At 49.2% G+C, this 23,590-nt stretch overlaps 1 protein-coding gene across 5 annotated transcripts; it reads left to right on the plus strand.

Annotated features, from left to right (window-relative positions):
* The first annotated feature begins 396 nt into the window (after window positions 1–396).
* Window positions 397–23,279, plus strand: epb41l5 (erythrocyte membrane protein band 4.1 like 5). 5 transcript variants are annotated; one of them, XM_062456836.1, is made up of 26 exons: window positions 397–513; window positions 1,147–1,349; window positions 4,415–4,519; window positions 5,213–5,255; window positions 5,366–5,444; window positions 5,551–5,595; window positions 6,112–6,164; window positions 6,963–7,083; window positions 7,671–7,758; window positions 7,936–8,024; window positions 8,166–8,253; window positions 11,613–11,782; window positions 11,877–11,983; window positions 12,188–12,206; window positions 12,657–12,714; window positions 12,826–12,956; window positions 17,193–17,347; window positions 17,539–17,630; window positions 18,044–18,172; window positions 18,262–18,326; window positions 18,946–19,062; window positions 20,144–20,225; window positions 20,342–20,419; window positions 20,526–20,588; window positions 20,895–21,028; window positions 21,313–23,279. In XM_062456836.1, the coding sequence occupies exons 2-26, from the start codon at window positions 1,170–1,172 to the stop codon at window positions 21,380–21,382; spliced, it is 2,361 nt and encodes a 786-aa protein (XP_062312820.1). In that variant the 5' UTR covers window positions 397–513; window positions 1,147–1,169; the 3' UTR covers window positions 21,383–23,279. The 5 variants fall into 5 exon arrangements, with proteins under 5 accessions (XP_062312820.1, XP_062312821.1, XP_062312823.1 ...); XM_062456837.1 differs by having other exon boundaries at window positions 17,542–17,630; XM_062456839.1 differs by lacking the exon at window positions 20,895–21,028.
* Window positions 23,280–23,590: the final 311 nt, after the last annotated feature.

Consider the following 23,590-nt stretch of genomic DNA (forward strand, 5'->3'; position numbering starts at 1 on the left):
ACCAGTGGGGTGCGCTGTTGTTAAACGGAGATGACAATCAACAGACAGTGACGGAATCACGACTGCTGGGTGGTATCATTTTACTTTAATAAGTTATAGACAAGACTTACATTTTCTATGAAGTTGTATTCAGGAAACACACTTGTTTATACATAGCTACCGTAAATGTTTGTGCATTCTAATAATTATGAATTTACATTCAGCATATAATTAAATATAATATTTTCCACATTTATTATAACGCTCTTCATTAAAATATCGAAAACAGCCCGTTTATGAAAACGGTCTCCTGAGTTTGGTCAAGGATTTATCGATACGTCATATCCGGGGGTGGGGGGGTCTGCTTTGCTCTCCTGCCTCCCACTTTTCTTAGAGGGAGGGAGGAAATTATCCTACTAGTAGTCGAGGGTAGAAAGAAGTAAACTTTTTAACCATGTGGATTTATTAAGCTATTTCGTGACCGTGGACAATGCGAGTGGACCCTCTCTCCTTTTAGAATACGGCAAGTGCTTTGTAAGTATTATTTTATAACCAGGATCTAGCTAGCTACAAGTGTTTGTCGTTGTTCGGAGACACAACAAGTGTATGTCGGAGTTCTTTCATCTGTTCCCACAGCATCATCACAAGGCTCGACCTGACACACTTAGCAGGAGAACCTGTTGCTGTTTTGCACTCTATCCGCTGCACTAGTTTGTTGCGGCTAGCTTTTGCTTTTCAATGTTAGCGGTTAGTTTATTGGCTTAATTTTAAGCGTACATAACTGGCTAGTTTGGATTGTTTCTTAGCTTGCTAGCTTTCTAGTTAGCTAACCAACGACTAGCAAAAAGCTAGCCTAGCTAGCTTAAGCTAACAACTACCTACGTCGTTGTTTGTAACAACGTTAGGCAAGTCTGGCAGCTAATTATTGAACATTTGTGGCTGCTTTAATAAGGTTACTCGGGTATCTAGCTTGTGCCATGTTAATAGATTTTTCAGTCCATATGTTAGATAACTAATAATAGCCAGGGTAAGTTTTAGTTAGCTCAAAATCTTAACAGTTCTCTGCACAGTAACGTTTCTAACATAGGGATATTTGAATGTAATACAATAGATTTTACTGGTGATTTGTCTGACAATAACGTAGGCTTGTAACCCTGTCCTCCCCAGTGGTCACCCGCTAGTCTTGCACCATGCTGAGTTTCCTCCGCCGGACTCTGGGCCGGCGGTCCATCCGTAAGCACGCGGAGAAATCTCGCCTTCGAGAGGCACAGCGAGCCACCACACACATCCCTGCCGCAGGCGACGCCAAGTCCATCATCACCTGCCGAGTGTCCCTACTGGACGGAACAGATGTCAGTGTGGATCTACCGGTGAGTCAGACAAAGCCAAAAAAGACCGACTAGGAGACTAAATTCTTAGATATTTGGAGCAAGTGGTAGATCTAGGATTTATATTCTGGGATGGACAACAGGTCCTACCAGTGGTACATGTCTCTATGTTTAATAGAGCATTTAAAAGGAGCAGGACTATTTTGAAACTGGCAACTCCTGTCTTAGTTTACGGGGCTTTGAGTCATTTGACACACTGAACGTGTGTTAGTGTGTGTGTGTTTGTACTCCTGATCACCTGTAATACCATGATCCCTTCTTCTGGAACGCATTGGTCACATGTTGTATCATCTGAAGCCAAGTCAACAGAGAGGAGCCAAGAATCATAGATTAGAGAATGTCTTGCTTTACACTTCCATGTTGATGCCATTTTTGTTTTGATCTTAGTAAAGCCAGAGAGCTGTTCATCCTTTTCCTGCTAGTTAATAGTAGGCCTACTTATACATTTCTGTCTTTTCAGTTTCCAAATAGACCAGACAGTCACCAGAGTATCACTAGTTGGTCTGTAGGAGCTATGGAGGATGACTTTGAAGGCTTGCAGGCTGCACTGCCACAAGAGACAGAATCTGTCTTTGCAGAAATCTGGAAATGCCGACAAAGGAATACTGTTACATTCACCTCATAATGCCTTCTTTGATTCTGCTGGTTTATAATTTACAAGACATTCCAGCTGTCAGACCGGTAAAATTCCTGCTTGTCTGGTAATCTCATATTCCCGTATTCCTAGCATCCCCATCAGCACGACCAGTTCAGCTAGTTGATGGCTTTTCTACTCAGGCGTTATGTTTTGTTTGAGAATGAAACAACCTCAGGGTGCTGTTATAGAAAAGCCTATTTGGGAAGTTTGTTCTAAGCTCGTATGCTGGATGAATCTAGCACTTGTGGTAGTTGTAACCTCTATCTGTCTCTGACCTGACTGAAGTATCCTTTAATTATTGTGGGCAAGTTAGTAGTTCACATAGTACGGTTGATTCATTAATGTAATGGATTCTTGGTAGTTAACTCAGAAGTGTCAGGCTTGCTTTAGAGGTGATTCTAAAGACTATTTATTCTGTATGATCATGGCTTAATTGATGCAGGCTTACCTCAATATGATCCTTGTTTTCCCATGGTGGCTTTGATGAGTGTAAGAGAGCAGAGCTGGCTTGCTTTGGTTGTTTAACCTGTCACTGTTAAAGCAAGTTCCTCCCCAAAATCTGGTCTAGAGAAACAAGGGCCTCGACAAAGTTTGGGATTTGATGTTAAGAAAAACAACCCTTGAGTGTTAAAGACAACTCTGAATAACTGTGTGTGTCTGGGCGTGTTTTATGACCCATGGCAGGATGGTTAATAAATGCTGGGTTTGGTATGTCTACTCCAATGGGGTTTCCTTGGGTTACCCCTCAAAAGCAGCAGACATGTCTCCTCGCAGGCTGAGTACACAGCCCTCTAACTCACCTCTATTGTGACACAGTACTGCTATACACACATCTGTCTCCTTCCTCTCCTCTTTTTCTCCCTCCCTCTCTCCCTCCACTCAACTTTATAGGTTGAGACTTACATTAGGGAGGTGTACTGGACCCCCCCCCCCCCCCCCCCCCTCCTCGGTGAGACTGACTTGCATGCGTGGAGAAGTGGGTCTGAGGAATGTAGCAGTGCCTCAGAAGGCAGGCCTGGGCTGTTGGGCCGGCAGGCTGGAAACCTCTGGTGAACAATGCTGCAGGCAGGCCAGCGAGGCCCAGGGTGCACCGGAGCGCACAATGGCCCCTTTGTGTCCCCTCTCCCAGGCCGCGGGGGCGCTTTGTCAGCTATGCCAACTAGCATGGGGCCTGCCTGAGTGTCCGGGTGAGGCGAACACTGGAGGGGGGCCTGGGCCTAGCACTTGGCCTAAGTTAGGGTCTGCAATGTGTCTGGTAGGGTCAAAAGCTCCAGCTGCTAAAATACCTCTCCTTACTGATCGGGAAATGTACTCTCCCATCCCAAGACCTAAGAGAACTCTTTTCAACTTCAACTTTATTGTAAATTCTGCGGATCCCCCTCTACACATCCTCAGTTGTGTAGCTTTTACCAGGTGGAAAGTGCTAGCATGTGTCCACATTGCTAATTGATGTGTTCATTTATGAGGGCCACAGGGTTTTATGTACAGTAGCTGAGGAAAACGGGTTTCTTCAGAATGTCAATAGTGGTACAGAATTATTCTGAGCATTCTTGGAAGTTCACGCCTAGTTAAACAAACTTAGTTAAACAATATATATATATTGGCAAATTGGATTCAGTAACCTAGCTGCTGGTTACTTTCTTAGTCCCCCAGGAGTCAGATGGCTTGAAACATGCCCTCCAGGTCTACTGCACAGGGCATTTTCTCTTGTCGCTTTGATCTCTTGCTGTGTCACCTTGAACACAAAAAGACCCCAGAGGGGAGGGATCTGCTACCGACCAACCACAGCATTTGTTATTGCTGTGTCTGACTGGGGAGGGGGTGTTTTGATAGGCTGTGGCCTGTGTGGATCGGTCATTATCCTAAGACAGCCATGCAGCTCTGCACAGTTCTGTAGGCCGGGTCATGTGGCCTTTCCCGTCAACGCTGCTGTGCTGGTGCACTTTTCCCAAGTTACCATGGCGACCCTGTAGCGGTGCCTCGCGCTGTTTTGGAAGTTGGTTAAAGTGTGTGTGTGTGTGTGTGTGTGTCCAGCCTACTGTTCTAGGCTGGGAGCAGAGCAGAGCAGAGACTGGTACTGGCTGTCAGACAGCAGAAACACTGGGTCAGGCCTGGATCAGTCTCATGTTCCCAGAAGGACTGGAGCTCTGACTGGGAACTTAAATGGCAACATGCCTGTTTTAAAGCCAGTCAAACCTGCCGTCGTCTATGATTCACTCACTGGTACAATGTGTGATCATGTAAAATGTCCACATCCTGCTTGTGTAAGAACATGGCGAAATGTTAACCACCCAAATGATATACGTTTAATGAATAAACGGTATTCTCTACAGATGCCTGCTGTGCCGTCTGTTTAAGATCTTTTTTGCAGTGCGGCCTCTTTTAATCAAATAATGTTTGTCCTCATCAGAAAAAAGCGAAAGGTGAGGAGCTGTTTGACCAGATTATGTACCACCTGGACATCGTAGAGAAGGACTACTTTGGCCTGCGCTTCATGGACTCAGCGCAAGTACCGGTAAGAAAAGACTAAAGCTGCTTTAGTGACCGACTGACTCAGTTTCCCTGCCGTCACGCTCTCTGGGAGTCAGGTGGGCTTGTTGTCTAGTTAACCCTTCATTTGACGACACACTGTGAGTCACAGAAGCCTGTGATGAACAAGTGATGATTTCCGACCGTGGCGTTTGGCCACAAGGCTTGTGGTAGTCATGGTCGGACTGTATGTTCCAAGTCCAGTTCTTTCCGGATAAACGTCTGTCCAAATCCAAGCTAGGACTAGCTGATACGGTGTGAAGGGCACAGGGAAAAGGAGGAGGGAGGGAGGGCTGCAAAGAGGAATGTGGGGGAGAGAGGAGAGTGGCAGAGACCTTCCGTTTCTTCCAAGTAAACACACACACACACACACACACACTCAACCAAACACCCAGCCCTCCTCTCCTCCTCCCCTGCCTGTCCCTCTTTATTGTTCATGCTTGACATACTCTGTACTTTCAGACAAGAGTTACAGCTGAAAACCCTCAATAGAAAACACCGGGTACTGTGTATTCAAGGCCTGTGTAGGTACTTTGGACTGTGTCTTTTATATTTGTCCAGTTGCGTTTCATAATGACCCTTACTGAAATACAAGGTATTTGCTATGTGTCTCCCTGTTAACAGCCATCATCCAGTATTTTAACATCAAATAAATGCATGTTTATGCATCTCTTTGCAGCATTGGCTTGACGTAACAAAAAGCATCAAAAAACAAGTGAAGAGTAAGTACCCTCACGGCCCCCATGACGACATGCACACATCCCATAACCTGCACACGTGGTAACCACTCCACCCTCATTCTGTGTGTCGCTTGTGTCCCGCTGCCCCGCAGTCGGACCCCCCTACTGCCTTCACATGAGGGTCAAGTTCTACTCGTCAGAACCCAACAACCTGCACGAAGAGCTGACCAGGTGAGTTCGGATGGGATCTCACCTGGACGTGGCCCGCCGCCGGGGCGGCAGGTTCTGGTGCTGCCCAGGACTCGTGTTTGAACCGCTTCCCACTCTCTCGTTTCAGATACCTCTTCGTATTACAGCTAAAGCAAGACATTCTCAGTGGCAAGTAAGTAGCCAGTGCTCCCCGTGTCTTCCTTCCAGTGCGCGCGCACTGTTTGCTGTCCCTGCCGTGTTGTACCTAATAGGTCTGTAGGTCGAACGCATAATGACCTCCTCTATAAAGCATATTCTTTATATCCTGCCATCTATTATGTTCTCATCACAGATGTGAATGGTAGTAAGGAGCTTACAGGATTACTTATGGATGTAGGAATGATGCTGTTCACATGTGTTGTAAGTAGATTGTGCATTATTAGTATCAAATTTCACTGCAGTGGGATTAGTGTTGTGTTGCACAGCAATCCAATAACACAGAGAGTGGATGGGATGCCTAGGCTGGGGGATTCCATCCAACCTGCAATGTAGTGGTGAGGTTGTATTTACACGGACTACCAGATGGCTTGTACAATATGCTGTCGTTGGCAAAAAGGTATATTGAAAGCACGTTACGCTGGTTGCTAACGTGAACAGTAATTGGTTAGAGCAACACGGATAACTGTCTCTCCTTTCCTGTCTAACTCAGGTTAGAGTGTCCCTTTGATACAGCCGTGGAATTGGCTGGATTTTCACTGCAAGGTATGTCATCATGTACCGTTTAAAAGACTTTGTGTATCCTTTGCTTTACATGTCAGTTAACATGTTTGGTTGTGGGTATACACTTTCTCCTCCAGTTTTTTATTTATTTATTGGCATTCACCTTTTTATACAAACCATAATCTCCCTTAGTCATGGACATGGTTTGTTCCAGTGACAGACTGTGAATGGACACTCCAGGGTTGTATTGAATGGAGCTGGCTCACCACACTGTCTCTACTCCCTCCCCTCTCTCCTTCTCCCCCTTTTCACTCTCGCTCTCGCTCTCTCTCTCGCTCTCTCTCTCTCGCTCTTCCAGCTTCTCTGTAGGGTAAATGCCAACTCATTATAGCCCTGGCCTCTACAAAGGCCCCCTAATCTTGCCATTCCTGCCTAGGTCTCCCTCGCTTTTTCTCTCTTGTCAGTTTACTTTTCTTCATCTAATTCTCTTGCTCGAACATCTCTCCAAATCCAAAATGTAGGTGTGACTAATCCCTGGATGGAATTTTAATTATTCGACCAGGAGGGGACATCCTTATCTGCTATGTCACCTCTACCATCATCTGACCCCACCCCACCCACCTGACCCCTGTAACCTATTTTCCACTCATGGTCGAACGGCATCCCTAATCTCTCTCTTTCTCACTCCATCTCCTCCTCTCTCTCCATCCCCCTCTCTCTGATGACATACAGCTCTCGTTATCTCGCCTGCAGCCAGACAGGGTTATCTGCAGGTTGAATGGAAGGATTTGGTGATGAGCCCTGGGGGTTAATGTGTAGTATTCCTGCTCTGTGTTTCAGCTGAGCTGGGAGACTGTGACCCCACAGAGCACGCTCTAGACCTGGTGTCAGAGTTCCGCTTCACGCCAGAGCAGACGGAATCCATGGAGCTGGCCATCTTCAACTCCTGGAAGGAATGCAGGTACACATGGTGGAAACCCCCCAGGACGAGCTCTCCATCAGCCAGTAAAACGCCCAGGATATGAGACGGCCTAACCAGTGGACATGGACAACGTCAATCTGTATCACTATCAGATCTGAACTAATGTAAAGTCTCTACGGCTCAACACCGTAGAAAGTGATGATGATGATGATGATGACAGGCAGGACAGTAGCTAGCCAGCACACCAGGAGTACAGGCGGGCAGCCCTCAGTTTACGACATTCCTCAGTCGTAAAAAAGGACTAATACAGTATATCCAAGTGCTGTCCAGAGAGGTTACCCTGAACTTGACTCTAAAACACAGACACACAGAGTGATAAATCTGCTCCCCTCTAAACTCAGAACACATGCTGCGGCTACATGCTGTAATAACTTCCTCCAGGTTGACGGTTCACCATCAGTCATTACTCCTCCTAGCTGGTTGGGGTCTGTGCAGAGTGGGGGGGGGGGGGGGGTTAAGATTTGCTGAGGAATCACTCCTGTCCCCGCCTGTGGAGGATATAGTATCCTCGCGCCACGGGAGATATCCTCTGTCTGTCCCTGACGTTTCCTCTCTGTCCATAACAGAGGTCAGATGCCGGCGCAGGCAGAGATCAACTACCTGAACAAAGCAAAGTGGCTGGAGATGTATGGAGTGGACATGCACATGGTTAAGGTGAGCAACACACACACAAACACACACACACACACACACAGGCTAATGGTGTATTCTCCACTGCTGTTTCATTTCTGTCAGTGGTGATGGTAAGTGTCAGCTGACACACTGTGTGTGTGTGTGTGTGTGTGTGTGTGTGTGTGTGTGTGTGTGTGTGTGTCCTGCCCCATTCCCCAGGCACGAGATGGTAATGAGTACAGCCTAGGCCTAACCCCCACTGGAGTGCTGGTGTTTGAGGGAGAGACCAAGATCGGACTCTTCTTCTGGTGAGACCTCAACAGCTGCTCTCCAAACCTCCTGTCAGCTGACATACTAACACCAAGGCTGTTATGGTACCACAAAACGTGCTCATTGAGGGTACATGCATTATGTATTTTTGTGTCTGTGTGTGTGTGTGTGTGTCCCAGGCCTAAGATCACTCGTTTGGACTTTAAGAAAAGCAAGCTGACCTTGGTGGTGGTAGAGGATGATGAACAGGTACAGGAAGCAGAAGAGGTAATTAATCAACCCCCGATGCACACACACACACACAGACACATTCACATGTGTCTGTGTGTGCCAGTCTCAATCCCTTTAGATCCATGTTCTTCAACCCTGGTCCTCAGGGCCCACCGCCTTGCAGTGTTTTCGATGTTTCCCTGTTCCAACACCCCTGATTCAAATGAATGGGTTGTCATCAAGCTTTGCAGAAGCCTGATAATGACCCATTCATTCATTTGAATGGGGTATGTTGGAAGAGGGAAACATGTAAACCAGGGATGGAAATTACATTTTTTGTCCACCGGCCACTGTGGCTGGTGGATTTCAAAATCTACCGGCCACTGTGGCTGGTGGATTTCAAAATCTACCGGCCACTGTGGCTGGTGGATTTCAAAATCTACCGGCCACTGTGGCTGGTGGATTTCAAAATCTACCGGCCACTGTGGCTGGTGGATTTCAAAATCTACCGGCCACTCAATGTTTTTACCAGCCACTTTCTTGTTTTTAACCGACAATGTGTAACTGCATGTGAAAATTAATACTACAAGATCTACAATACTTAAGCAGTTTATTTAAGCTCAGTCTCAATGAAACACTGACACTTTCTCTTTTATACATACACAAACCACAAACTGATATACATTTCATTAAATGAGTAGGGCAGATTAAACAACAAACATTCCTCCACCCATCCTCCCCACTTCCAGTACAGTTTACTCCTGCTCATCAGAATCAGATTCTGAAGTTTCAGAGGTGCTTTCCTGAGCGTTCTTCTTACACGACAGGGCGAACAGTAGCTTCGCTCTGAAGGGGCTTATTTTCCCGATAATGACAACGGCGTTCTATACATTATCCAGCTTATTACACGGCTACTTGCCCAAAAAAAACTTAACACAGTGTGTCTTATTACAATTTATATGTTACCATTCATAGTGTTGATCAGCAGAGAAATAGTTCGCCAAAGACGTTGAACTTCATAGACGTTGAACATTCTTTCGGCTTCAAATCAGCTGACGTCGCTAAGCAACGGAGTACACTGGAGTTGAAAAGTTATCGGACTACTTGCGGAGTGCTACGAAAGACGTGAATCCGAGGCTCCCAGTTATACATAGCAACGGTCTGTTATCGAAAAATAATTGACCGCAGAACGTTGGGAAGCCCCATTCAAGTGAATGGGGCATTCTACAGCATTAAGAACAGCCGTGTAATAATTTTATTTACCCGCCACGGTGGCCGGTAGGTGAAGCAAATTTACCCGCCACAACACAAAATCACCCGCATTTGGCTGGTGGCGGGTGCTAATTTCCATCCCTGATGTAAACCATCCAGTACAGTGGGCCCCGATTAGCAGGGTTGAAGAGCACTGCTGTAGAGGGAGGAGCGATCATGTGGACTGGGAGCCTGGATCTCATCTGTCTCTGCTCAAATCCTGCAGAAGCTTAGATTCCTGTTTCCATGTGCATCCAGTCATCACTCTTGCATGTCTGTCTGCACCCTACGGTTTCTCTGTGGAGCCACTGTTGTGACAGGGGGCCTCTGGTGGATTTCTGATCAAATTCCCTGTTCAAATTCTCTGCAGTTTCCCCAGTCTCTCATCATGAACGGCATGTGACATCATGTTGGCTTGCGTCAATGCTGTCGTAATGTTACCTCAGAACACCGTGCTTCTGTCCCCATGTTTCTGTTCTGATGGTAGACACGGGGACGAAGAGTTTGTTCTCAGTCTCGACTTGTTTTGTCCTTCTACAGCGAGATAGCGTCTGCGCGGTGCCTGTCAACCTCGCATACTTTCACTGTTGCACTGGTAATACCAAGGCTTTGTATTGAAATGAAAATGAAACAGCCTTATTGCAAAGCATCGCTGCAGGCTCCACTAAGCTGGTTTTATAACTGTGTGTGTGTGTGTGTGTGTGTGTGAGGTAGGTAGGTAGCGGGGCCTCTGGAATGTATTTAGTTCCACCTGCAGCAGCCAACTGCTCTCATCTGCCTTCCCCAGTACGGTGTGTGAGCTCATTAGCAGCAGGAGAGGGAGAGAGTTAAAGACAGAGAGAGAGTGTGTGTACGTGTAGATCTCTCATCTGTGTTTGTGTCTGTCCAGGAGGCCCTGGGCAGCCTTTTCAGGTGAAGGCTGTATGTGTGATGCTGACTGGCGGACTGACTGACTGACTGAATGACTGACTGGCTGGTGGACTGACTGGCTGGTGGACTGACTGACTGGCTGGCTGGCTGACTGACTGGCTGGTGGGCTGGCTGGCTGGCTGGCTGGCTGACTGACTGGCTGGCTGACTGACTGAATGGAGGACTGGCTGACTGGCTGGTGGACTGGCTGGCTGACTGACTGGCTGGGGGACTGACTGACTGGCTGGTGGACTGGCTGGCTGGTGGACTGGCTGACTGACTGGCTGGCGGGCTGACTGGCTGGTGGACTGGCTGACTGACTGGCTGGTGGTCTGGCTGACTGACTGGCCAGGCTCCAGTCAGAGTTACAGGAGCAGCTTTAGTCTCTCCCTCCCCCCGGCATGCGAGGCATCCACGGTTCTCAGCACCCCGTAAAGCTGTCCAGCTGCTAATGTGCAAATAGCGCCCTGGCTAACAAGGCCCTGGCACTGACTCTGACACACTCACACCTCAATACATTAGGCAGTGTGTGCGTGTGTGCCTGGATGCTGGTGACTGGATGACTGGTTTAATGTTGCAGAGTATTTCAGTTGCGTTCTAATCCCTTGTCGGGAGAAAGGAGAAGCCAGTTGTGTGTGTGTGTGTGTGTGTGTGTCAGTCTTGACGGAGCCAGCCTGGTGCGAGTGGCCTGCAGCAGGTCAAGAGACGGGGATCTGTAGAGAACTGCCTTTTAGCAGAACATTCCTGGACACTACAGGGCAGTTCAACACAAGGTTGTTCACTCACTGGCCTTATCCAGACTCCTTCTGGAACACGAGGTTAATGAGTGACTGGGAACTGCATGGCGCCCACCATCTGGGTGCGTGTGTGTGCGTGTGGCTCTGTGTGTTCACCCACAGCCTCCAAGGACTGCTGGAAAACCAGGGACATATTTCACTGGAATAATCCTTTTTTGTGTTTTTCACCCCCCGCAATACAGAAATGTATGAACGTAAACAAGCCCAGTCCACATCAAATCATGTACCGTCTGCTCCCCACTTTCAAGGCCTGACTCCATTCACTGTATTTGTCTTCTTTCTGGTTCCACGTTGCAGCAGTGGATACTTACTAGAATCAATCCAACACTTATTTGTCGTTTTCTCTGTCTCTTCTCTCAATTTCTATCTCTCCCTATCTCTCGTGTGCCTCTCCTCCTCTTGGTCTCTATCCTCCTGTCTCTGTCTCTCTGTCTCTCTCGGTCCTGCGCCTCCTCGTAGGGGAAGGAGCAGGAGCACACGTTTGTGTTCCGCATGGACCACCCCAAGGCCTGCAAGCACCTGTGGAAGTGTGCCGTGGAGCACCACGCCTTCTTCCGGCTGCGCGGCCCCGTCCAGAAGGGCTCGGCGCGCTCCGGGTTCATCCGCATGGGGTCCCGCTTCCGCTACAGGTACCGTCCCCAATCCCATTACGGGGCCGACGCATGCTGGGTGTACATGGGGACGTTTGACTGACTGGCTGGCTGACTGTCCTCTCTGCTCCAGTGGGAAGACGGAGTACCAGACCACCAAGGCTAGCAAGGCCCGACGGTCGGCCTCCTTCGAGAGGAGACCCAGTCGCCGGTACTCCAGAAGAACCATGCAGAACAGGGGTGAGTGGATACGCACGCACACGCACACACACACACACACACAGGGAAGCATAGTGGATCATCCGATCAATATCCATTTCGGAGCCAGTCCACATGTTTCTCATGTTATATATTAGTTATGAATCTGAGTTGTACTGTGTGATGGCGCTGACGAGACAAGCCCACTGATGATTTCCATGTTCTGTCTTCTGTTTCCTCTCACAGGCCACAACAAACCCCCAGAGTGAGTATTGAGGTGTTTAGTGTCTAGTTGCACTAGAAAAGCCCACTGGTGGAATAATCTCTTCCTCAAGCTGTGTTTTGAATCTCTCCTCTGTCACTGGAGGAGAGTGGAAGACCTGACTCATGGGAGCGAGATAAACATGACTCACACGGCACACAACAAAAACACACACACAATTGGATTCGTTTGCACACAGACTTCCGAGCACACGCGTCTGTAGATGCGTGTCGCTGTCAGGCTGCCGTCTGGCTGGTTTTGTATGTGTGCTGGGCTGGGCTGGGAGAGGATGAATCTGGTTATCTTCACACTTTGACACTCCCAGTTCAGCCTGTACTGGACTTGGATGACCTACCGTACACTCCCTTTCTCTTGAATGTGGAACACACACACACACACACATTGCAACATGATTGACCACCCTCCTCTCTTTCTCTCTCCCTCACTTGCCAGATCTTTCTCCTCTACGAATACACACAACAATGGAGTCAGTGCTGGTAAAGACACTAAGGTAGGGGAGGCTGCATGGGGTCGTATGTACATCCAAAGTGTGCTCAGGTTTACTCCAATATTCACTTGAGGAGAAGGTGTTTATTTCCTACGTGTGTCATGTGGTTCCCAGCCCCCACCTTTCACCCGAGGCGCCTGGTCGGCCATGCCCGTGGTCAACACGGCCCCCCCCTCCGCCTGCGGCCCCGTGGAAATCGAAACCCTCCCCAGGAGCCCTGGCGGCAGCCAATCAGAGAAGAGGAGGTGAGCCGCTCCCTAATGCCATAAGAGTGTTAAGCTGCCTAATCTGGCCCTTCCTGCTGTCAGTGGCCCAGCGGGGGCTGGACATGGGACCGGCTACTGTGCTGGGGTCTACTGTACCAGGCCTGGCCAGGGCTAGGGACTCAGTCCTCGCTCTTTCTGGGCCAGGGTGAAAACTATTTCCAGTTGCCTGGCTGGCTTGGGATGGTGTTTGTGGGGCAGGGGGGGGTGGCAGTGTATGCATGTAGTTGTGTTTGGCTTAACTGGGAAAAAGCCTAGGAAGGTGGTTGTCTGGTGGTGGGTGTTAAGTGTGTGTATGTGTGTGCGCATGCCCGTTCGAATAACAAACATGTGAAGGGTTTGGGCTTCATCTCCAACCAGAGTGTGATGGTGTGTTTGTCAGCGTCTGCTTGGTCACTGGGGGTGCTGCTGCTGGTACCTTCAGCCAGGCCTCTGCTGGGTTGGCAACAACAAACTCTCTCTTCTCTCTTTCTATCCCTCCTTCTCTCCTTCATCCCTCTATCCCTTTAGGATTACTTGGCCTTGAAGGGGGTCTCCCTTTGACTTCTTCACATATTAAAAATAAACAGTGGTTGCCTCTGAGCTGTGTGGGTGTTTGTGTGCGTGTGCGTGTGTGTGTGTGTGTGTGTCTGCCCTTCCTGTGTGTAATTAGAAGAGTTTAAATGTTTTCCTTATAGAACTCACCTGCCGTTTTGAAACTCTTCCTTTTGTTCTAGTATGATGATGTACTGAAACCAAACTGGCCTTGTGTTGAGGCAAGGTATGTACCCTTCGCCACTCGCCTCTCATAGTTTGCGCTTAAACCAATCAACCAAGCCTATTAGATGGGCCTGATTCTGGTCGAGGTACCAGCTCTCATGCCTGTGGGGAAATCTCCTTCTACGGTGGCTCTTTGTGCATTGCTTCTCCTTCGACTGCCTACCCAATCAGCGTAGGAAGTGGTGAAATGATTTGAGCGATGCGTTGATTCAAGAGCATCTCAGCTTTTGTAGATACTGTGGTGATCTTTTGGCCTTTTCCCAATCCCCTGTGACCTCTTGCATTGATCTACATCCTCTACTCGCCTCCCCTCAACGCCAACCATCTCACTCCCCTCAACGCCAATCATCTCACTCCCCTCAACACCAATCATCTCACTCCCCTGCCAAGAGGAACATTTTCCCTCCTCATACAGAACATAGACAGGAAAGACTTCTTCTGACTGACCCACTAGTTGCAGAACTCCACAGCCCTCAGAGCTGCCTCAGATAAGCCAAGTCTTACTACAGCAGTATCTCCAAAACCGATGTAATTTGTCAGCTATAAAATCCGAGGTTTTAAAGCTAAAGACACCACCAGGGTAGGCTCCAGAGATTCAGAACCCCTTCTTAGCCGCGGACAAGCGTTCTTTTACGATCTGGCCCACGCCGCTAAGACTCCTTCTGATGGCAAAGCTTTAGCCGGCTAAGCCCTCCACTGATGAGCGGATCCAGCTCGCGGCCAGATGACGCTCCCCCCCGGGCTGTGGAGACGAGGGCCTGGGTGCACCGAGAGGAGAGGAATGTGGCCCAGCTAGCATGATGGATGAGCTGTGGGTGAAGCCGGATTTTGAGGTGCACGGCTCCTTAATAGGGCCCTGGTAGTCAGCCCCCTGTTGCGTCATCCTGGACCCGGATCTTACCAGCCATAGAAACGCAGTACTAGATCTCAAGTTCAACTATGCTGATACAAATTTGTCGTATGCATGCACACAGACGGTGCACGAGTGTAGGTGGCGCCCAACACCCCTCTTCCCCCCTCCTTTTTACTGCTTTTTAAGCCCTCTCCTTTTCCCCCCACCGGTCTGGCAGGGCTACCGTGACACGTGCTAGCGCAACCCTCCTTCACTTCTTCCTTGGCCTTCTTTTTCTGTCTTCTCTTTCTGTTTCCTTCCCTTTTCACCGTCTGTTTCTGGCGTCGTTATCTGCTCCCTGGCCCTCCCTCTCTTTGGCTCCCTCCGTTGCTCTGCATTCCTCCTATCTGTTAACGCCCCACCCTACTCTCTCTCTCTCTCTCCCTCCTTCTCCACCCATCCCCTCTCCCTCTCATCCACACTTCCTCAGCCCTCCCACTGTTACTTTCACCCTGGGTCGGACTCAGCAGGACCCCCCCCCCCCCCCCTCTATCTCCCACCTCACCCAGGCTGGACACTGTTACACGGGGAGAGACAGACCGCGCTGCTGCCTCCCCACCACGGCAGCACCCCTCTGCCCCACCCCCCCACGCTGCTTCACCCATAGTGAAACTGCCCAGAGCCACCCCCACCCACCCCCCTCCTCCTCAGTGAAACTGCCCAGAGATGGTATCTGTGTTTGGGGCGCCAGGACAATAAGCAGCCTGTTGACTGGAGCCAGGAGGAGGATGGAATCCTGAAGTCCCGCTCCTCAGATATATTAGTGGAGGAAGGCCCCTCTTAATCCCTGGACTGGCTGTTAGTTATCCTCTCACATCACCTCTAAGCTCACCAGTGTTACTGTCTACTATTATTATTATTTCAAATCGCATCTGTCGTTTTGAATGTACTTTATTTAATGATTGTATTGAACCACGTTTTTTGTGATTATTTTCAGTAAGTATCTATTTGGATAGATTTTCTTGTGTGGATATGCACATTATATCCAGGCTGACCTGTATCGACGGAGATCAAAAGAGCTTACTTTAATAATTGAATTGCAATGTTTATCCATGTTATTTCTTGATTGACACTACAGCACAGCTCTACTAATGTTACTGCTTTTATTAGCCTCCTGTTTACATTCTTATGTTCAGACCCAGCTAAAGGAAAGCAATAAAGAAAAACCCTAACTTTTCACACAGCATGTGCACATTTCTACAGTAGGCATGGCGTGTGTGCGTGTGTGTGTATGTTTCTCCATACTTCACACAGGGGTCCCCTGGGGAGTAGTTGTTGCCTCCACAAGCATCTTCTTCACCTCTGGGACATTTCCTGTGAAAACTGAAACCAGTTGTGTCGGAGCCTCTTTCAGACCCTGGTCTAATCTCACGGCAGTCACGTATGGAATGTGACTCCCTCCTCCTCCTCCACCTCCTCCACCCCTTCACCCTTTCCCTCCCAAAGTTCAGAGGAGGAGGGTGTGCATGTGTGTGTCTTGGTGGGGGAGGGCTGGGGGAGGGTGTACTGCGAGTGTTAAGGGCATGTACTCTGCGTGCGTTAATGAGTAGTTGTGTGCGTGTGTGTAATCTCCATTGTTGTCTCTCCGTGCCCTCCGACCTCAGGGTGTGAGGACTAGACCAGGGCTTATTTTACATGGCTTATGTTCTTTGTGACGGGAGTGTCAGATGTGTCTGCCCACAGGCAGCATGTGTTAACTCATCTCCTCTTTCACCATGACTTCAGGCTGCTGCTGCTGCTGTGTGACCCTGCTGTAACAGCCAGCCAGGCAGGGAGACAGCCAGCCAGGCAGAGAGACAGCCAGCCAGGCAGAGAGACAGCCAGCCAGGCAGAGAGACAGCCAGCCAGGCAGAGAGACAGCCAGCCAGGCAGAGAGACAGCCAGCCAGGCAGAGAGACAGCTAGTCAGGCAGAGAGACAGCTAGTCAGGCAGAGAGACAGCTAGTCAGGCAGAGAGACAGCTAGTCAGGCAGAGAGACAGCTAGTCAGGCAGAGAGACAGCTAGTCAGGCAGAGAGACAGCTAGTCAGGCAGAGAGACAGCTAGTCAGGCAGAGAGACAGACAGTCAGGCAGAGAGACAGACAGTCAGGCAGAGAGACAGACAGTCAGGCAGAGAGACAGACAGTCAGGCAGAGAGACAGACAGTCAGGGAGACAAGTCACTCAGGCAGAGAGACAGCCAGTCAGGGAGAGAGACAGCCAGTCAGGCAGAGAGACAGCCAGTCAGGGAGAGAGACAGCCAGTCAGGCAGAGACCCAGCCAGTCAGGCAGAGAGACAGCCAGTCAGGCAGAGAGACATCCTGCCAGACAGAGAGACAGCTAGCCAGAGAGATGGTTGAAAATTGCTTTCAGATTAAAGATAAAAGCCACCAATGTCATTCTAACACAGCAGGCTTACATGCGTTAGCCTGTCTCATCGATGATATGGACATTCTGGTAAGTTCCGGTCCCCACCGTGTGAATCAGTGGCCTATTGTCTCACGCTCACCTCACTTCCTCGCTCTGGTCTCAGTATCTCCCCCGCTTATCTCCCTCCCCCTTCGTCTTCCCTTCTCCTTTCTGAATCCAGTGTGCCCCTTGTGGCCGATCTGTTGGAGACCTGCATCGATGATGTCATCCGGACACCTGTTCCCATAGCGACATCAGGCCTGCCAGAGGAGGCGGGTCCCAGTGCAGCTCCCTCCGCCTCCAGTGTGGCTGCAGACGACAGCCTCTCTCTCACTGGTGATGTTTCTGAAGTGGCTGCTTCTGTCAACACACACACACACACACTTAGCCTTTAGCCTTTTAGGGAAACGCCTAACTACAAAGTGTTTCGTAAAGAAATGTGACACAAATCAAACGATTTCATCGTTAAACGTTCCCAGAGAGCTTCCCCCTGGGTTCGCGTGATTGGTTGACTGTGTTCCCCACAGAAGCAGCGGCCCGTCTGAAGCAGCTGGAGCTGGAGGCGGGCCAGGGCCCAGGACCCACCAGGACAAACATCAACATGAACATGAACAACCAGGTCCGAAGCAGCCCTCCTCTGGGCGGGGTCAGGGGAGTGGGGGGCGATAGGGGGGAGAGAGAGAGGACTGGGGCTGGAGGAAGTGAGACTGTGTGCGGGCAGGGATGGAACGACTTGGTTCTAGCGAGCTATGAGATGCTGTCAAGTGTGTGAGGGGACTAGTAGAGGCTTGGCTTCTCCCAAGAACATTCCTTGCGCGAGGCTCCCCCCTCCGTGGGAGTCCCAGAGAGGAGAGACTCCAGTCTGCTGCTTATCCCCCCCCCCCATCTCTGCCAGGCCACGCTGCTGATCCTTCTACAGGGAGGGGAGGGGGAGAGGCTACTGGGAAGGACCACGTTTCCTCTGTGGGTGATGGATGATGTAGCGCCTAACTCTCCCGCCCGTTTGTTTTCTCCATCTGCACGTGCGCCCAGGAGGATGTGGTGAAGCTGACAGAGAAGTGTCTGAACAGTGTGGGCACCAGCCCGCAGCTTGCTCCACTGCGCCCCCCGGAGGACCTGAAAAGCAACATCCTCAAGGCCCAGGCGGAGGCCGCTCTCAAGGTACAGCACGGCCCGCCGGCCGGGGTCACATGGTGCTCCACATCCCTGTGTCTGCTGCTGACCCGCTGAACGTTCCTCTCCCTGTGCAGGGCGCCGTGGAGGAGCACGTCGTGATGGGGGACAAGAACTGCAACATGCAGGAGGCTGCTGCCAGGTGAGACGTCACACACACACACTGATTCCCTGAAGGATGCAGTTCAAAACAATCATCCACCAGGGAACCCCCTGAAAAGTGCTCGTAAGTGCACAGTTGTAGAGTCATGTTAGGCTCCTGACAAATGAACACACGTCCTTAGGATAACCAGCAAGGTTGTCGGGTCTCTTTTCTCTCTCCAAGGCTCTTAGTCATCTTGCATTCAGCACTCCCGGCCTATCACAACCCTCCTTCCAAAGTTGATTATCCACTTGAATATTCATCAAGGGGCTTTGAATAATTCTTATGACATCACCCACTGAATCAGAGACTGGTGAGATTCAGGGAAAAACCCAATTAGTTCTACTGTATGTTCTACTTGGCTTAGCTAAGAGGGAATATTCCAGGGTTCTACTAATTGCCCTTCCTCTGTGTGAAGGTTAGGGATCCAACCAAAGTTCCTCATAACCAACCAGACTTGAAATGGTTTTTATCATAGTGGGGCAGGAATGTGCTTTGAGTCCGGCTTCAGTCTAGCTCCTTAGAGTCCCTGAATGACAAAGTGGAGCCGTTTGCTGTGCTGTGTTGTGGGCGGAGTGCTGGCCTGCCAACATGCCTCCTGCTGCTCTCCTGTCTCCAGGTTGAAGGTGCGTAGCGGACGCATGGGCAGCAACTCCTCTCTCTCTCTGAGTGGACGAGCTGAACGGCAGGAGTCATGGGACCTCCTCAAACCTACTCTCATCTCTGCCGGACCTAGGTAATGGGGGGTGGGGGGTGGTGTGTGTGTCTGTGCTTGCGTGTGTGTCTGTGGATTATGTTGAGGGGGGGAGGGGGGGGGGGGGATCTGTGACGGTGCCTACAGATCTCTAATCCTCCTGGGAGGAGTGTGTCTGAGAACGAGGTCGTGGACTAATGGGACGGCCCTAGATGCCTTCGCCCTAATCTCCCCTCAACCACACACTTGGGTCGAAAAGATACAGAACAGTAAACGCAAACCGTAGCTCGGTCCCTCAGAAATCAGGTTGCAATTAAACAGTGCCAGCTCAGGTGAACAAGACGAGAGGAGGCATGAGAGAGAGAGAGAGAGGAAGGGAGGGAAGGAGGGAGGTAGAAACTGGGGCACGCCCAGATTAAAGGGGCCACCTGTCTCTTCCTCTCTCCGTGGGCCAGGATACTACATTTACATTTAGTCATTTATCAGACGCTCTTATCCAGAGCGACTTACAGTAAGTACAGGGACATTCCCCCGAGGCAAGTAGGGTGAAGTGCCTTGCCCAAGGACACAATGTAATTTTTCACGGCCGGGAATCGAACTGGCAACCTTCAGATTACTAGCCCGATTCCCTAACCGCTCAGCCACCTGACTCCCCGGGATACTAGGGAGCAGGAGCAGGCCATGCAGGGACTGGAGGCTGGTCCTGTTCTATAAGCTCCACTTTAGGTTTCAACTGTATTCATGTGGGGAGGTCATGCATGGCACAGGTTTTCCCGCAAAGACAAAGACATTGTTTTCACGTAGCTCTCTGCTGCCACCTGGTGGAGAACTGGAAATGTTTTGAGCTGTCACATGCTGGCTCTAGATCTGCCTAGATACATGTTTGTTCTGTATGTTCAGGTTCAGTCTTGTGACTCTACAGCTTACCTTGGTTGTCAGCGGGATCAAGAAGCCATAAACTCAAGAATATTTGTCTACATTAGAGTTTAAGACTCCACTGACGTAAAGAAACGAGAGCCTATGCAGCACACCATTCCTTAAACTGAATTATTGTGTGTGTGTGTGTGTATATATATATATATATATATTTTACATGCATTAAATGTGATGTTTCGATCCTCAGTGAAGAAATGTTGGCGGAGGATCTGATGCCGTCCCTACCCATAATTCCTTCTGAGACTACTAACGATGGCCTAGTTGCTAAGGTAATCAATACGGTCCTATGTCCCTTTTCTGCTTGCACTGCGATAGTGGCATCGCTGCTAAGGCTGACATTTGCATTCCCGCTCTCCATTTCTGTGTTTGTAATCTGGCTGTGCAGGCTAAAGCTGAGGACCAGGAGCAGGCCAGTGTCCCTCTGACTGAAAACCTGATAGACTTCACAGACCCGACCCCAGTAGTAAGTCTCTAGAGCAGATCCCCAATCTGCCTGTACAAGCAGGGGAACGTGAGCCTTGAGGAAGGGCGTCTCAGAGTTAAACCTGTTGCGGCGTTTTGTGTTGCAGCTCCCCCCGGTCCAGCCCAAGCCTGTGATCACGACACCTCGCTGGATCGTTCCCACGGCGGCAGTGAGTGTTCCCTCTCCTGTGCCGTGCCGTCTGTCTGTGTGTTCATCCTCTAGGGCTCCGGGGGAACACCTCGTGTCTCCGGTAGCCTGCGCTTCACCGCTGTTTTCTGTTGGGTCGAGCAAATGAAACGATGGATGACAAGTTGTAGGGTCTCTCTCCTTCTGTGTCTTGTAGTGTCATGTATGAGGCACCGGGGTTTCTTCCCCCCTGCAGAACCCCTCCAGTGTAGCCCCTCCGCCTCCTATCACGTAGCAGCAGGCTAGTAGAGACTGACCGCACCCTCCTTGTCCCCTACTCTTAACGCAGCCCGCCGGTGTCTTTACTAACGGCCTCCTCGACCTTGACCCCCCCGCCAAGGTCACAGCTCCTCTGCAGCCCGATGGAGGGGCTCTGGCCGGCCCCCCTCAACTCTGTCAGACACACAATGTGATCGCGACCAGGTAAACCCTCAGCCCGCCTCCAGTCTCCCCCCCCCCCCCCCCCCTATCTCTGCCTCATTCTGAAGCTCCTGCTTTCGACTGCTTTGATCCCTGAATCCAGAAGCCACTCTCTTGCCGTAGATGCTGATATAGAACTTGACAGACTGAACTCGGTTGAAAACAGTTACGAAAGGCAAATAATTAGGGTTGTGTTCGAAGGGCTCCGACTGGTTAGGATACGGTAAGATGTGAGCGTGTGTGGGATCTGATCGTGTGTGTGTGTGTGTCCCTCCCTCCTCCTGCAGCGTTGTGGGCCAGCAGGCGTCTACGGAGGACGGACACAAGCCCAAGGGTCTGCTGACCACTGAGCTCTGAGAAGGGTCCTGGGCAGCCTCAAGCCCCTCCGGTCACCAGCCTTCTCTGGAGCTCCACGACCAGCTGACCAGATTGGACATCCTCCACTTACTACATTCCTACACTGGATAAAATATTTTTCGTCACATTTTATTTTTGGGGGGTTCATTTGAGTTATTTGTTGTTTTTACCTCCCTGATTAAGCGTCACTGGTACTTTTTGCAAGCGTAGTTTGAAACACGGTGACGCACACCTGTCATAAAGAAGAGGGGGAGACCGTGTGGGACCAGCCTGGACGAGGACCCTGCCTGGTCCATGCAGACACTGAGACCTCTGGCTGACGGCTGTACACCCCCCCCCTCCCCTCCGCTAACTAGACAGGTACATGTCCACTCACACAGACGGGGGTCCAAGTCTGGCCTGTCAGCCTGCCTGTCTGAACCCACTGGATCCAAGAGCTCTGTCTCTGTTATGCAGCAAACCACTGGATTAACTCTGGAGCGCTGGAACTGGACTCATGTCGGATTGATTATTACTACTGTTTTCTGACATATTAGTCTGTTTTTTATTTTGTCCTGTTGATTTAAATCCAATATTCTTTTTATTTTTTATTTTGCTTTTACTGAGTCGAGCACCAGCATCACCAAGTATCAAACACCAGCATTCAATTTTAGATTATCATCTGACCCTATGCTGTATTATGAAGAACATTATGGCTCAGATTATAAGGATGATAAGGGCAAAATGTAGCATGGAAGCACGAGTTGACCCTATGAACATGTCATAGTCTAACATGTATGTATAGTGTATTCACGTATGAAAACACTGGTTTCTCCCCGCCTTATCTAGATGAATGTGTAATCAATCTGATAGACAATGCTGAAATCTACAATGCGACACTATCCAAGGATAAACCACTACTTGACATTTGTTTGTAGGCCTGAGCTGTTGTTCTTCATCGTGCTATGTACCCAGGGGGCTCACCGAGAGCAGCCCACTTTATATGTTGTCTACACACTGTCAGCCAGGTTAAAGAATCAATGAGGGCTGAAAGGTCACAACCCTGTTTTGCCTTTAGTCATGTAAACTGACAGGCACTTCCTTTGTTTTGTCTCAAACTAACTCACTTATATCTGTCACATTCAGAACTCGTCACACGGTTTTGTGATTTACATTTTACCATCTCATTTTGAGGTATGGTTTAGATATCATTTAATTAGTTTAATTCTTGCTGCTTCTTCTAGAAATGACTTGGCAGGGAAGATGCAGTTATGGCAGATGTGAAGAGAACAGAATGCTAGATGTTCTCAATGGAAATTGTTCTGAAAAAAAATACTGCTGATTAACTGCCTAAGATGGAGAGAATTTGAATTTCACACAGTCTGCTTTTTGGTCACGTCTCTGCAATTATTCAAGTCTTTACATCTTTGTATACATTAAATAACCCACACAATTTCAGTATTCTTTCTTTTTTTTACTCACTGTATGGATTATATAAACTGAATTGCCTGGCAAGAACATTGTTTGTCATTATCTCAAAGTATACTGTGTATCTGCATCACAAATTATTATAGGGATAGTGACTGACAAATGTGAGTGATACTGTTGCAAACAACCTATCTAAAATGAGGTTTTCCTAGTCTAACCATAACACATGCAAGTACGTACGTAACACAAGTAAGTGCAATTTTGCGTTAGCTCTCAAAGGCTTAATTTATTCCTCTTTTTTGTAAGAGCACCCTTATTCATCCTGTGTATTTAAAAGTACTGTAGATGGCAGCACCGCTGTAGATGGCAGACCACTGATTTGTATCATGTATGTATTGATCAATACTTTTGAAGGATGTGTAGTAAACCAGTAGCAATTTTGTACAACGTAGTAAATTCTCCAAATAAAAAAAAAGGTATTTTAAAAGAAGTTGAATTCAATTTGGGTTTTTTTGTAACGTTTTGATTTTAAGCAATTGTTTTTGTAGTAAGCCATACATGCCCTTTGTGAGTTACTACGTTTACATTACATTTACATTTAGTCATTTAGCAGATGCTCTTATCCAGAGCTACTTACAGTAAGTACAGAGACATTTCCCCGAGGCAAGTAGGGTGAAGTGCCTTGCCCAAGGACACAACGTCATTTTTCCCTTGACAGAATCGAACCGGCAACCTTCTGATTAATAACCCGATTCCCTAACCGCTCAGCCATCTGACCCTCCTAGTACTAGTAATAGCAAC

The sequence above is a fragment of the Osmerus eperlanus genome, chromosome 3 (assembly GCF_963692335.1).
Source record: "Osmerus eperlanus chromosome 3, fOsmEpe2.1, whole genome shotgun sequence".
Classification (NCBI taxonomy): domain Eukaryota; kingdom Metazoa; phylum Chordata; class Actinopteri; order Osmeriformes; family Osmeridae; genus Osmerus; species Osmerus eperlanus.

Coding starts and splice junctions, on each gene's coding strand:
- epb41l5 (XM_062456836.1), top strand. CDS start 1,170: ATGCTGAGTTTCCTCCGCCGGACTCTGGGCCGGCGGTCCATCCGTAAG. Junction 6,165..6,962: donor GGCTGGATTTTCACTGCAAG/GTATGTCATCAT, acceptor TCTGTGTTTCAG/CTGAGCTGGGAGACTGTGAC. Junction 7,759..7,935: donor TGGACATGCACATGGTTAAG/GTGAGCAACACA, acceptor CCCATTCCCCAG/GCACGAGATGGTAATGAGTA.